At 38.4% G+C, this 15,627-nt stretch overlaps 2 protein-coding genes across 2 annotated transcripts; both read right to left on the bottom strand.

Moving 5' to 3' along the window:
• Nucleotides 1–2,025: 2,025 nt before the first annotated feature.
• Nucleotides 2,026–10,379, bottom strand: nsun3 (NOP2/Sun RNA methyltransferase family member 3). Its single transcript, XM_014471667.2, has 6 exons — nucleotides 9,585–10,379; nucleotides 8,698–8,801; nucleotides 8,099–8,613; nucleotides 7,591–7,745; nucleotides 5,014–5,135; nucleotides 2,026–4,868 (listed from the first exon to the last, which is right to left on the bottom strand). The coding sequence occupies exons 1-6, from the start codon at nucleotides 9,855–9,857 to the stop codon at nucleotides 4,535–4,537; spliced, it is 1,503 nt and encodes a 500-aa protein (XP_014327153.1). The 5' UTR covers nucleotides 9,858–10,379; the 3' UTR covers nucleotides 2,026–4,534.
• Nucleotides 10,380–10,674: 295 nt separating this feature from the next.
• LOC102232895 (ATP synthase F(0) complex subunit C3, mitochondrial-like) lies at nucleotides 10,675–14,230 on the bottom strand. The gene is made up of 5 exons (XM_005806744.2): nucleotides 14,140–14,230; nucleotides 13,782–13,874; nucleotides 12,442–12,513; nucleotides 11,455–11,654; nucleotides 10,675–11,036 (listed from the first exon to the last, which is right to left on the bottom strand). Exons 2-5 carry the CDS (start codon nucleotides 13,818–13,820, stop codon nucleotides 10,922–10,924), a joined length of 426 nt encoding a protein of 141 aa, XP_005806801.1. The 5' UTR covers nucleotides 13,821–13,874; nucleotides 14,140–14,230; the 3' UTR covers nucleotides 10,675–10,921.
• Nucleotides 14,231–15,627: the final 1,397 nt, after the last annotated feature.

The following is a 15,627-nucleotide window of genomic DNA, read 5'->3' as shown; positions in this document are numbered from 1 at the left end:
TACAAATACTCAAACCTCAAAAATCATTAGTTAAAAATCTATGATTCAATCTCTTAAACTTATTTTTAGAAAAGTATTATTTTTTAAAATTTTGAGAACTTTACATACATTTTCTTAGTGTATATAAGAATAATTCCCACACCCACAAGTCACAACAATCCCGTCCAAAGCTCAAAAAGCATAATGTGAGGCAGAATGGTTAATTGCACAGGCAACATGATCAGTGGAAAACTATTCAAGCCTGCTGCTACGGTGAACAGGAACTTCACATTTACAAATCCAAAGACTTGCTTTCCATTTACATACTTTCCACATTTTACCTTTCGCTCAAACAGTTCTGTGAAAAAGAAATCCTGAATTTTTCAGTTTGATTTGCAGTGAAAGCAAAGTAGCAAACAAAACCACTAGTTTACAGACCCCTGTGAACATCTTTCTGCTCTTTCTGTGCTTTAATTGATCTGAACCTTGGCTCATGGGACCTGACTGGCAGACAAGACATTTTTTAAATGACTTGTTGATTTTGAAGAGGCAGTGATACATTAAATGACGAAACAAAGTTCTATTTTCCTGTGTATACTTAACATAGTCAAAAACAGATCGTATCTGGGTCCTACTGGTTGGCGAGTTTAGCTTCCAGTGTTTTTCTGCGGCTGAATAAGCTCAAGCTATAGAAGAAGAATTACTTTATTCATCCCAGCAGGGAAATTATTTCGCAGTTACAGCAAGAATTTTTTATACACAGATTAACACACACACACACGACAGGAGCTGCGTCTGCAGGCAGCCAGCTGAGCTGGTGCCATTTTTGAAGGAGGACATGTGGCAAAGGTCGTCGGGACCGGGAGTCGAACCCGCGACGTCCACGGGTCTAATGCCTCCAAATGTGGGGCGTGCTAACCCCCTGCGCCACCACAGCACGCCCCAAATCACCACCCTTTCTACTGAAGGTCTGAGCAGAGACAACAAAACACTTTTTTTCCCCCTCCCATACATGACAAACAGGAGATAAAAGAAGCAGGCATTTCTGTTCTTTTCTTTTATCTTGAAGGTGGTTCAGATACTCTTTCTAGTTTGTCCCATTAACTTTCCTCTGCTGTTGTCTGTCAGCGCTAACGTTGATGGGATCTGATGTGCTTCAATTCCAGGCCAAAAAACACAAGAGGAACAGTTTTCTTCTCATCCACCAAGACTTTGACAATAAATCCTGACACTGATTATGATCTGTGTATTATCTGAATTACATATAAGCAGTGGGTCGTGTAAGGATGACTTGATATGTTCTTGGTGTGCAGAACCTTTAAATTGAAACCCTTTTCCTTTGTTGGATTTGTAATTTTTTGGGGCGTTACACAGTCGTATCTTCAATTTCAAGTACTGGGGGCTGATTATTGATGACGGTTTTTTATTTGTGTTTTTGCTTGCAGATTGAAAAACAAAAACACAGTCTGACTAGCCTCAGCATGGGTTCTTCTTGTCTTTTCCTTCAAGACAAATGGCATAGCAATCAATCAACAGCAGCAGTCGTGCTCTCCTTTTCACTGATGAAATATTGACAAATGATGGCTTTTGAAATGAGCGATGGATAACCCGAAAGGCACTAAATCTATGAACACACTTGTTAGCTGTCCATGTCATTCATTGTCAAACACTTCACCGTAAAAATTCCTACAAACAGCACGCCCATCACATTGTATTGCAGCTCCGCAGATATTGAATTAAAAGTAGCAATATTAACGAGTGTACACTAAGTGGCCACTTTATTAGGTACACTACTGCCTTTTTAAAGTTCAAACCCGCTGTCACTAGATCTCGATCCAGTAGGGCACCTTTGGGATGTGGTGGAATGGGAAGTTTGCATCGTGCAGAGCCGACAGATCTGCAACAACTGCTATCCCTGTCAATACGGACTTAAATCTCAAGAGAATTGTTTCAGACACATTGCTGAATTTATGCCGTGGAGAAATAAGGTTGTTCTTAAACATCCAACAAAACTGCCCTCCAGCTGTTTTTCCTTTTTTTTTTTTCTCTCTGGAAAACAGCTCCCTGCTGTTAAAAACGTTAATGACCGCAGTGAAACTGGACGATAAGATCCCCCCCGGAGGCTGCGAGTGTCATGTTGAAACCTATAAACAGATAACTAGGTGGCTTGCAGTTTTGTTGGCATATAGTACCTTAAAATTTGGATCCATTTCTGAATGTTACTTCAACGTTTTGTACACAACCAATATGATGAAATACACATAGTGAATGGTTAGGAGGGAAGTAAGGATTAACTTCATGCCAGCATGTCCAAACAGAGAATGTTGCCAGAATGGATAAAAAAACCCTCCTAGCTGAGCTCAGATTATTCCGCTTTGCTATGCTTTCCTGTGGCATTCGGCACCATCCTGTGCTCCACATTGCTTTATAACTCCATTTACTGTTCTACAATTCCTTTTCTAATTTTCCCTCTTCTTCTCCCTTTATTGTCAATGACTAAGGTTTTAATGATTACATCTGGTGGTGCCACAAATTAATTCCTGCCTCTCTGGCAAAAAGCAGCTCTCCACCTGATTATGCAAAGCAGGCCTACATTCGCTGCCTTTGAAGTGGAGGAAAAGCTGCTTAGAGATTCTCCCCTTGAGGAAACGCAGCAATATGGGCACCATCAACAAACCAGGGTTCACTCAAAGGTCAGCAACATAGTTAACCCCAATGAAGCGTCGCATGATCTCCACATCTCGCCGATTTTAATTGGTGTTGCCGTTTTCGTGGTGTAATGGCATTCCCGTTTCAGACAGGAGTCACTTTTCAATAAAAAAAACTGGAAAAGTAAAGAAAAACTGGGGCAGTCCACAAAAATAGCCATATAAGTGCAGCAAATATTGCTTGTGTCTATATGACCAAAAGGAAGCAGTGGATGAGGCTGTTATGAAGCTCTTGCAGCTTTCTTATTTCAGCAATCATCTCTACGACTGTGTCTCACGGGGATTTGCTCTCAAACACCAGCTCTTTTATATTTGAGTGCACAGAGTTTCCACACAACGCTACCTACGCAACAGCATACTTTCTCGTCCTGAAACGCTCAGAATGTGAACTACATGCATTTACCTTAAATGCACCTTTGCCTCAGACCAGAGCAATTACAGTCTAATGAAAAGCTGCAGCGCCACGATGAAACTGTGTCTACTTTTTGCTCAAGCATGACTCAAGTGCAGTCCTTCAACTTAATAACCCACAAGAGATGATACGATCGTCTCTCCGCTGCACTGAGAGGAGGTACAGTGTAATAACAGACCTGACAGATGTAAGATTACCGACAGGGAAAATTAAAACCTGTGTTCATTCAGACAAGAGCAGGGAAAAGGAACAGATAATCTTTGTGACATTTCTATTTATACTGATTTATCTTATTAAACGTACACCTTTGTGAGACATTCTTTATGCCACTTTTCAGTTTCTGCAATAAAAATAGCCTGTTGTTTCTTAAAGATGTTCCGTAGGTCACAATATATAGAAATGCTGAGATGATATTTAGGTTTCCACAATGTGGAATGACTCCTGAGGGACGATGCCAGTCTGTGATTTTGCAGCGACTCTATGAATAAACATTAACATTACATTGTTGTAACTAATGGAACTTTTTTCACATAGAAGATTTATATTCCAGGTAAAAGGGAGCGCCTGAAGACCAGAAAATAAAGGAAACGCGTATAAAGCGCCTTCATGAAGATAAATCATCACAGAATGGGGCTAGTATGTATTTTTTCTTCACATTCAGCTGTGTCTGAAATTTGGAGAAGGTTCAAGCAAAAATGTTCATCACATCTTACTACCATGAAAAGAGCATTGTATTTTTTATGGCAGAAACGGAAAAAGAAAATGATGCACAGCAAGACTCCTTCCTGGAAAACTCATATCTCAACTGTTATTAAAGAAAAAGTTTTCTGTACACAAATGTATATAGCCATATAAGTGCATATAAAAAGCTTATTTCTAGCTGTCCATGACTTTTCAACATGTAGATATCTACTCTTCTGTGGATAAGAAATGCTTCACATAAATTATTTTGATCCAAAAAACCCAGTCTGGTCCAGATTCAGACTGGATGGCAAACAAGTGAGCTTTAATGTTCCACAACTAAAACAATCCTAATAACCTTAATTAGAATTTTCTGCTATTTTATGGGTAAAATCAGCTCTGTTACCGTCACATGATCATTTGCTGCATCTTGATTTTAAACACCGATTAGCATTCAGCAAACACAAATCTGTCTCTGATGAAGATTGCAGGAGGTATGAATGGGAGATAAGAGCCATGTTTGCTTTTTATTTGCTGCTTAAAGGTAAAATCTCACACAGCACTCTTAGACAGATGAACTTCAACTACAAATAGTGTTCCTTACCTTAGAAATTTTATAAAACCTTTATGCTCTGATGTGTTTACATCTGAATGTCTAAACTTCTATAGTTTTGTGCTAAAAGACGTTCAAGAATTGATACAGGACTCGGAGAAGTAGCATTTCACCTATCTGCTTTGTTCTGGCGGTCAGACTCTATCTCTTTTTTCTAATTCGAGACAAAAACATTGGCCCCCAGGTCCTGCCAGGCTGGGGAACCACCAGAATGCCGAGCTTATGATGAAAAGTGGATGCAGAGCCAATCAGTGGATGCAGGGACGGCTTGGGCTCTGTCTGTTTCTGACCAGGGAGTGAAATAACGGCAAAGTATTTTGACAGAGGCAAAGCGATCTCTTCCCACAGATTTTCAACTTCAGCATCAGGGAAGTCTTTCAGCACCGCCTCAACTACAGCGCAGTTCTCCAAGCTTGACAGTGTGCAGGTTGAGTAGACGACAACACCCCCCGGACGCACTGCAGATATAGCGGACCTATAGGAGGCAGACAAACAGTGTTTCATTTCTTTTTTATCACACTTTATCGATTTTACACAGTACAAAACTGTTATGTTTCAGCTGCTCTGAAGGAGCAGTACACCTCGCAGGTGTTTTCTATGTCTGGTGTTATTGGGTTCACCTTAGAAGCTGAGTCTGTAGCTCCGGCAGCCTGGCTCTGTCTTCTAGTCTCTGTTGCCCCCGGAGTTTGTCGCTAGAATGCAGCCAGCTCCTGTCATTAGAACAAGGAGCATCAACTAAAACCTGGGACAACATGAAATATGGACAGCTCAGAGTCACAGTCATTCTTTATACAGATAATGACAAGAACAAAGTATCCAATAATGTCTGAAAACACAAATTTATCGTCAGATCTGATAAAACAGATTATTTTTTCCCAATTATTTAATATTGTTAATAAAATAGAGCTTAGTGTTGGCTAAAAGGGAGGAGGTAAGTCAGTGGACTCCTAGTCCTAGAGTGGAAAAGTCTGGAAGGTTGCATCAGAAAAGAAACTTATGGATCACAAAGGACAAAATTAGAGAGGAAAGGCTGAAATAGTTTGGACATGTGCAGAAGAAAGGTAGATCTGGTGGACAAAGGACACTGGAAATGGAGCTGGCTTGGAAGAGGCAAAAAAAGAAGAAAGGTAGCTGTGACAGAGGAGAATGTTAAGGACAGGGTGGATAATCTGCTGGGGAGACCTCTATAGGAAGCAGCCAGGGAGAAAACGGCAGCACTGTTGGCAAAAAACTGAGAAGGCAGCCACTCTTTAAAGGTACCGTAATCATTTTTCTGTTTTAGTTTAGTAACAAAAACAAAAAAAAAAGAAAACACTGAGAGGACACAAAACTCTTTAAAACATTTGTTCTTTTTTTTTCTCTCTCTTGAGAAAAATCACTGTTAACTGATGCATTGCTCAGTAGCAATATCGGTTTCTTTCAGTATAGTCCTGGGTAATCCCTGCATTATATAAACCTAATTTAAATTTATAAAGTATGTAAAAAATTGCTTAAAATACAAAGATTTTCCCATTGATTTTTATATATCTTCAGGTCCTTTACCAGATATGCATTCCTTTTCTTTTCTGGTAGCAGTACTCAGTTTGTCATTACATACAGTACAGACCAAAAGTTTGGACACACCTTCTAATTCAATGGGTTTTCTTTATTTTCATGACTATTTATAAGGCAAGAAATCCCACTTATTAACCTGACAGAGCAACACCTATGAAGTGAAAACCATTTCAGGTGACGACCTCTTGAAGCTCATCAAGAAAATGCAGAGTGTGTGCAAAGCAGTAATCACAGCAAAAGGTTGCTACTTTGAAGAAACTAGAATATAAGGGGTATTTTCAGTTGTTTTACACTTTTTTGTTTAGTGCATATTTCCACATGTGTTATTCATAGTTTTGATGCCTTCAGTGTGAATCTACAATATCAATAGTCATGAAAATAAAGGAAACTCATTGAATTAAAAGGTGTGTCCAAACTTTTGGTCTGTACTGTATTTCATTCGACCTGAAGCAAACTGCCTCTTTTCTTAATCTAGACTTTTAATGTGAACATTTAGAATAATATGAATTTATCCATATTTCTGCTATGGACTTGTTTTTCTGCTTTGGTGTTATTAGTGTTTATGTTTGCATTTTCTGTAGAAGTGTGTTAAGGTCCAAACACCACTTGCATCCAATGTTTTGCAGTCTGATGACATTTTTATCTGTGTTTTTTTTTTTTACGCACCAACGGACTCGTAAGAGCAAGTAAGTTTGTACCGGAAAGCTCACCAGTGTAAACATAAACTTAATGTTTATTAAGAATGTTGACATTCTTTATTAACCTGCATGTTTTAATTGCTGTGTATATGATTTTCCATTGGATCTGATACCAAAACAGATCCGGTGTGTTTTGGCCCTTTCAGCTCTCAGTTTTCCGACTCTTGCATTTTAATATCTTCCTTTTGTTTAGCTGCAGGGTTTCCTTTGCTATGCTTATTGATTCAAGCCATGGTGTCTGTGGATCAACCATGTGCAGCAGCTCTTAAAAGTCTTTTTGTAGAATTTATGAATTATGGTTGAGGGTTTAAATATGTGTTTTATCTAAATGATAGAAAATTATCTCATTAATTTATTTTATTGGCTACATATGAGGCATGTTTTACCAAGCATGTATCCTTACAGGATTAATCCAAATTTAGTTTGACATCACTATATATATTTTTTAAATGCAAGACATGTTTTGAGATATTTTACATTTGTTTGTGAACATATACATTTATTCTTACATTTCTTATATGATTTACACACATTAACATACAATAACTTAATGACCACCTCTAAAGGTGACTTTAGAATCATTCCACAAATCGTCCCAGGAATCTTGTATCTGTGTTATAACATAGCAGCACAATCTGTCACTTCTACCTTTCAGACAGGTAAAAGTAAGCCTTTTTATTCTCTGCTCTCCCTTTTTTTATGATGCTGCACCATTCTCAGCCACTTCCTCGCAACCATTGTCTACCTCGTCTCAATTTCTGTTTTGAATAAATGCTTTTCTTCTATTTCTGCGGGGCTTATTAGCTTCTGTTCAAAGGCTCGCCGCTCTCATTGATTCGTTACCATGGAATTGGAAAATAAAAAGTGTATCACCCTAATTTGTTGGATGAGGAGAGAAAATGCAATTACCAGTGGCTATGAACACGTCAGGTGTACTTTGCTCACCTTGTCATAAAAACCGGCTTCGCTTTGCCCAACGAAGCGGCCGTCCTGTGCAGACACCATCACTCTGCTGCAAAGGGAGGAAGGCAGAAAGGACTCCAGGGTTTTGGCCAGCCAGTCCCGTCTGTGAGGATCTGGCTCATTACAGCAGAGAAGAGCTGCAACATAAAACAGGCAGAATTAGTGATTACCAGTAGTTAATAGGATAGGAAACAAGTTGATCATTGCAGAAGCTTTGCAACACATTTTAGCATTAGGGTTTTTGTGAAAGGCTCTTGTTGTAAAACACCTCCAATAATACACAGGAATTAGGATTTTCTTGTATTTAATTGGTAATAAATAAGCTCAAAACATGACAAATTTTCAGCAACAATCCTTTTTTATTGTAATAATCAGTGCAGATAGTAATGCACAAATCTCTTTTATTTCAACATATTAATCTCTTTTGATTGCACTCCTGCTAGCCCTTGTCCATGATATAATGAAACTCATGTCATAGCTACTTGTTTACCTGGAGTTGCACTTTGCATTATGGCGACAGCTTTGCCTCCGGGGGCAGAGCACAAATCCAGAACCTTATCACCATCTCTCACTTGCAAAGCCAGCACTGGAAGAAGCGAGGCAGCATTCAGGAGGTAGTACTGCTTCAGCTGGCCCGGCCGGTGGGCCTGCGAGGGAAATCGCAGGGGGTGTGGGTGGACGTAACATTGTAATGAGGAAGGAGGAAATTTGGGTGGACGCTCAGACTGATGGGCCTGACTGAATGCATGAGAGGTAGTGTAGGGCAGGAGACCAACGTCCTCAGGAGGGCGTTTTGAGAAATGAGGTGAGAGAGTGTCTTTTCCTTCCTGACGTGGAGAATTAGACACAGCGGAGTCATTGTTATGAAGCAGCTCTGAGACGTCTGTCTGTGGCAGCAGTGATGAAAAGCCCTGAGACTGAAGAATCTGTGTGATATCTGTCACAGAGCTGAAGCGGTTCAACATGACCCCATACTGCCAGGACGGAGGGTCCAGCAGCACTGCTCTGCAAGACAGAAGGGAAGACGAGAATGACGGTTTTATCTACTGATCGGGAGAACGCTGGTAAATCATTCAAGATAAAATTCACCTTGCAGAGGCCCACAAGTCTCCCAGTTCTTCACTGTACTGCTGGTCAAAATGATCGAGGACTGCTGGACATGGCTGTCTCCTGCTTTTACCTGTGTTTCTTATCTAAAAAAAAACAGACAAACAATAAAAGAGAACATCCACTATAATGTTGGCACCAAGAGATGGAGATCATTTTTTCACACACTGTCCTTCTGTGCGTGATAGCAAAATAAACGTGGGATTTGTCTTATTTTTGCTCTGGTTCCAGATATTTTGTTTTTAACCGATTATGAGCTATTTTCTTAACCTCATTTTGTGAATTATGCATTTATTCTTCTGAGGTTAGTATGACATGTTTTTATAATTTTTGTATTAATCTGTGTTCTTCTCAATCAATGTATCTTTCTACTCTTTGCCTTTTCTGTTCACATTATGCCCTTTTAAAAGGTGCATTTTATAAAGACTAAACCGAAATAAAGATGGTTACTGTTTTGCATTTCGGAACCAGTGCAAATCAATCTAGCCTTGATAATGTATTTTTGTAAATAGTTTACAATGAAAACACACATATCTACATCAGATTTGAAGTTAATATGCTGCTTAAATGTTTTATTTCAGGCTTAAAAATTGTAATACACCAGCGCCTCCTGGTGGAAACAGAGGATAAAACACTCCGGGAAACAGCGGACACAGGTACAGAAATGTTAAAAAAAAGAGGAGCTAAAACATCTAAATGTACAAGTTTTAACTTCGATTTTAAACTTCAGATCAAATATATCCCTCAGAAAGACTTGATAATTTAACAAGCTGACTTGTTACATGTGCTGTTTTAAAGACAGTCTATCACTTTTACTTTTAAAACTATTAAAATAAACACAATTCGTGAAAGCTACGCGTGCTGATTACCTTGTTTTTCAGAGATCGTTGCTGTTTGTTTTGCCATGAAGAACCATCCGGACCAGGCCGACAGGCAAACGAAGACAGCCACCGGAGAAATGTCCGGGCTGTTCTGGGTTCCAGACAAATCTTCCTCCTCATAATGTAAAATCGCCGAACAAGAAGCACTGTTGAATTCTCGAAATGCCATGAATTTACTAAATGATCGCTTTCATTTACATTTTTTGGGGGGAAGAAAATAGGTGACCCCTGATAGGTACGTTCATTAAATTCGTCCCCCATAGCTTTACAAAATACAGTTCCATTTCGAATTACAAAAATAATCGGGCACAAGTTATCCAGTATTTTATATTAGCTCTCGTTTACGTACATTTAATTGTAAGATAATTTTTTGAATTAATTCAGAATGTTTTATCACGGATGTTCATGTTGTGCTTTTGTGAAATTCTGTTGCTAAAAATCAAGAAAAATGGAGCGGATCTGAAAACTGGATCTGCATGAACCAACATTTCGTTGAAAATCTATGCGCAGTATTCAGTAGTCTTGTGTCTAAATACTATTAAGTAGTTTACTTTCAGCACAAGACGAAAAGGCAATTTTCTTTCAGATTTTTTTCTTAAGGTTAAATCTTTAAAACAAAGGCAAATAAATGTCACGCTTTTTTTTCTCACTGACATTTTCATGGCTGCCTGTTGAAACCCCACTCAATATAGCTGAAGTCCTGTCACTAGTGACCACTATGGGAAGCACATTAGTATATTTTTCTGCCTTAAACTTAGTATTTCTGTTTTTATGTCGTAAAGAAGGCACTTTGAACAGCCTTGTTGCTGAAATGTGCTATACAAATAAACTTGATTGATTTAAGACAGCTGTTTTTTTTCTATACTAAATGGCTGGGAAAACCTGTGCACATTGCTCTCATCCTTTTGCCTTATATGTCTGTGTGCTGTGAACACTTGAAATCTGACGTTTAATTTATATGTGCACATAATTTTGGCCAATAATGCTGACCGATTCAGTCACATGAAAACCCATAAGAGGAAGCGGAGGAGTATCTTTGGTATTCTAAATCAGGTTTATGAAAAACACAACAAACAAATGAAGAATTAAGTGTTTTACTTCAATTACAGGCTGCATGTTTGTTACCAAACCTTTCAATTAAATACACAGTAGTTTAGACCCATCATGACAATGATTTGAGTTTAGCAGAGAACCTCAACACATTAGCAATCTTCCAATAAACACTGATAAGATTTAGACAAAATGAGCTGAAATCATCCTTCTATTCCAACTGCTGACTCTTGTTAACATTATGATGTGTCCTTGTACAGTAAGGGCCAAGGTGTTTACATGGCGAAAAGGATGAGGAATGCAACCATCAGACAGAAGAGACCCATAGCTTCAGACAGAGCAAACCCCAAGATGGCATAAGAGAACAGCTGCTGCTTCAGAGACGGGTTCCTGTTGAAAAAATGGGCAAAAAGCAGGAGTTAAATGTAATGAAAATACACGTTGTTAATTCAGAAAATAGATTCTTATGTCCATTTTTCTTGACCTAAAAAGAGCTACTAAATGACAAAGAAATATTTTTGCGATTCCTGATTTGTAAGGCTGTACGACAGATGTAGTCACGAGGATTTATGATCCTTGTGATCAAAGGTGGATACCAAGTACTGAAGCTTCTATCCAGAACATATGAACATTTATTTAGCTTTTATAGAAAATGTACAATTCTAAACTCACAACAAAGGAAAGTTGAAAAATATTTAACCACAATAAATATACCAATAGACCCCTGGCCAGGAAAGTATTTGCTAAGGAGGTTAAAACAGGCCCAGATAGGGGTTTATGAAGCTTTAAAAACATCCTTAAGTCATACCTAGCATATCCAATAATGAGACTGCCGAACACCGTTCCAATACCAGCTCCAGATCCAGCCACACCAACAGTGGCAGCTCCTGCTCCAATGAACTTTGCAGCTGTGTCAATATCACGACTCACAGCACTGGTCTGGAATCCCCGCACTGCCACCTGCTGCTGGGAGGCTGCAGGACTTGGTGGTGCCAGGAGTGAGGCAGTCTGCCAGTGTTTTATAAAACATAAAACAAAAAGTTAGATTTACACAAAACTCCACCTAGTCTTTCTATACAATTTAGAAAAGGTAAAATGTAATTTCAATGCTCCTATTTTGTTTTTGTAGTTCTAAATATACTAAAAATGCAAATAAAAACTCAAGTGTAGAGGTTGGAAAATCCTGTTTAGCATCTCGTTTAAGGTTTTGATGTGGATTAGGATTAAAGCCAACACCTAAGATCCTGAATGTATTAAAATAAAAATCTGCATTTTATCTTGACATTTAAATAATTTGTCTTATTTAAATAACTCAAGACTGACATACAATTAAGCAGGCTAAAAATAAGCCACAAATAACAGACTATTCTTCAGGTTGCATTAGCCTTAGCAAAATGGAATACAGGCATTTTGTCTGCCTCTGCTATAAAACTCAAACCAGAGATACACAAATTATTTCTGAACTTTAGCAAGGTTCAGGTAATCTTACATGCTAATGCAGAGGTGGCATTTGTTTCAGCTTAAGTATGCACAGTATATTACATAACCTGGAGAAAGCTAAAAGCAAACTTAATATGTTTTACATAATTCCCAAAGGAAGAACGTATCCATCCCCTCATATTTAAATCGTAAGTGGCTAGTTATTTGAGTACGAGTAATGAATCTGAGTAATGAGTCATTTGCCACCAATTCTTATACAGTACTCAATTTACTTTTCTTGCACATGAAAACACAGTAAATTTGCTATGATGTGTTCTCACTGCCCAAATAACCTGTGCCTGAAGACTGCCCTCACCTCTGCTTTTCTGCTGTCAGAGACTACTGCCGCTGAGAGGGGTCTGTAAAGCACCCGGGATCCAACACGGACCTGTGAAGGAAGGGGTTGATAAAAAGTTTTTTAAAATAACTAAAAAAAAAAAGAGAGAAAAAAAACAGCAAGTACATTGAATTCAAATTTAAATTAAAGTGTGAGAGTTGCTTGTGGTCTCTATAATCAAGGCTGTTGACTTTCCATAAGTAATAGAAGAGCAATATCCAAGAATAGACGAATGGAATGACATCTTTATTTCAAGACAGATCAAACGATACGATACATCAATACATGTTAACAGAAAAAAAAAAAAAACACATAATCAATTACCATGTCAATATTTTTTATTGTTGTTGTTTCATTATATGCCTAACTTATCTTGTATTTAAATAATGTCTATGGAGTCCATTAGAAAAAAATAGGATTCTATTAAATTATTGAGAATTTTTTAAGTAAAAGAAATATTTCTAAAACCGTTTTTAAGATAATCGGTTTATTTTTTATTATTATTTTCCCCATTTGTCTTAATGCGTGATCTTTAACCAAATAGTCAAATCTATGAAGGCTGAGAATGAGAAAAAAATAAAATGACACACTCCTCAATCCCCTTTTTTTTCACTAAAAAGCTCTGTCAGGTGTTGAGTTTTATTTTTTAGCTTGTTTTTTTCCCCCAATTTTTGTTGTTGTAGCTCATTTCAAATGAAAATCCCAACAATGGACTGGGTCTACAAATTAACTGCTTGGTTACTGGAGGAAATGTGTAAAATTATTAAACAAAAAAAATGCAGCTTTGGCTTAATCTGGCCATCATCTGGCCTTAATTCATTAAATTGGTAGACACACGTTTGCTTTATCGTCCAATTTAAATATATATCCAAATAAATAAACTGGTAAATTAATTGAACCCAGGAATAATAGCAACACTGACCAAAAGTTACTTTGGACCAACTGTTCCAACAAAAAGAAACCTGCAACTAGAATTGGGCCTCAACTACACGTCATACATTTGCTTTGGCTGCATGTACAGTATGTTTATATCAGTGTAAAATCACAAGCCACGGTTCTCCGTGTGGCTACAATAGACAGGTGGGGATTTGGCCTGACTGAAACTGCTTCGTCCTTGCAGATATGAGCTCAGCTGACTTTAGCAGAGGGTCAAAGCCAGCTTGGTGGCAGGGTGTTAGCAGCGTTAGCTGCAGAGTAGCTAGTGACCGTTCTGTCCTTACAGACCGCAAACTACACACCTGCTTTCTGTCCCGCTCTGAAAAGGCGCTGTTTAGCGTTTGCAACTTTGATTAGACGCCATTCATTTCAAGTGGACTCACCAGAGAGGGCGTGGAGACGAACTTAGCACAGGCATACATCACGATGTATCGTTTGGTTCAGATGAGGCAGGGCAGCCAGTAGATATTTGATGTCTGCAAATAAAATTAAAGAAGCGATTTAAAGCTTATATCAATGAGTCAGCTTCGTTTGGTGAATGATCAGACTAATCATTCGGCTTGAGCCGACACGCAAAAAGGTCAAGCTCGGATGCAAAGACCGCACAGAGTTACAGGAAGAAGATGGTTAGTAATCAACAAGAAGAAGCACTGCAGCAGATAGTACAGCTGGGAAATATCGAACAGAAAGCTTTCAAAAGTCATTGAATCTCAATTTCTCAGGAAGAGACTTAGCACTCACCGGTCTGTTGTAGAGGTCGAACAAACCAGAGGTAGGCGCATGCGCAAGTTTCGACTTGTCTTATGGGTTTTCGGTAGACAAAGGGCATGAAGAGCTCACTTCTGCCCCTAGCAGGTAGGCTACTAAATTACATGACCTATTTCTCTTCTCCGAGATATCAAGAGGCATTTTATAGAGAAAGATTAACAAACATAACATGTATCTAATAATTAAAGCAAGCAATAGAAATCAATAGGTAGGTTAATGTATTGAATTACACAAGGGCGTTTTCTCTTGATATATTTTTTTTTATTTCAGTTACAGTCGTATATAACTTGGCACAAAAACTTGGGGGAAATAGAGCAAGCTTGTACTGCTATGCAGAAAACTGTTTATGAGTTTAGCATTTGTGTCATTTTTTATCCAGCTATCATGTCTTTCAATATTTTTGCTCAGTGCACTTACACAATATAAAAAGGGGAAAAACAAGGTAGCGAAAATGTCCTGGCATCAAAAAAGCATTTTGTCGGATGTTCAGACTATTTAACCAGAGACTAAAGGCATAAAAATCACAACTGCAAACTCTGAACAGTAAACATGAAGACATTGTTGCCCTGAATAGCTTGAACTTACATGTCGCTTGAAAGCCAAATGTGGCCTTCGAGTGACGTTTCTTTTTCTTTCTACAGCTGCATAAAAAAACTAATGTGAGTTTCAACAAAGTCTGCCACAAGATGGCAGCAACACAATATAGGTTAATTTTCCAAACTGGCGCGTAAGAGATCACCAGAGAGAAATGTATTAGGTCACTTTTTGTTCATTAGAATTTGCAGCCTCAGTTGACATACTTTGATTCCTGACAGGGATCAGTTTTGCTCTTGCAAGGTCAGGCTAGACAGGTAACAGAGACAGCAGCTGCAGGTTATGCTACTGCAGCGTTTCTGTCATTTTTGAAACAGGTGGTGCCTGGGGATGAATGAGAATTAGCTGCTACGTGTGGAGAATTTCTATGTGGTTAAAATCTGTGGCATGTTTATATATACAGTATGTAGCTATCTAATAAGAATTAGATTTTTTTTTCTCCCAGTGCGCACGTGTATTTGGCCATTTTAACTGCAGTACTATTAGAGAAACAAAACACTGATATGATACTTTGTTAAACCTCACATTTGAGTCACAATAAGCCACACACCCCAAATATTAAGCTCCATCTTGATTTCACAGTGAAGATTGAAATTTCATTTAATCACTTTTATAAAAAAAAAAAAAAATAAAAAAAACATTAACTTCGCCCACAGTTTGCTTTTAGATGTGGTGTTCAGCTTGCACGTCGCAGAAAACTAAACAAGATTCAACAAATTCCAATTTTTTTAATAGCTTTTATACAAAACGTGCATGCCTCCCTCTTTAAGTGGGCATCCCCTCTTAAAAATGCATCTCTGGCCGCCCCCTCATCTGTGAGCTCCATTTGGTGCTGCGGAAGGGAGATTCCTCAGCCCTTCCAGTCCT

Source organism: Xiphophorus maculatus, chromosome 4, assembly GCF_002775205.1.
Source record: "Xiphophorus maculatus strain JP 163 A chromosome 4, X_maculatus-5.0-male, whole genome shotgun sequence".
NCBI classification, from domain to species: Eukaryota; Metazoa; Chordata; class Actinopteri; order Cyprinodontiformes; family Poeciliidae; genus Xiphophorus; species Xiphophorus maculatus.
This window is presented reverse-complemented; position numbering and strand designations above follow the sequence as displayed.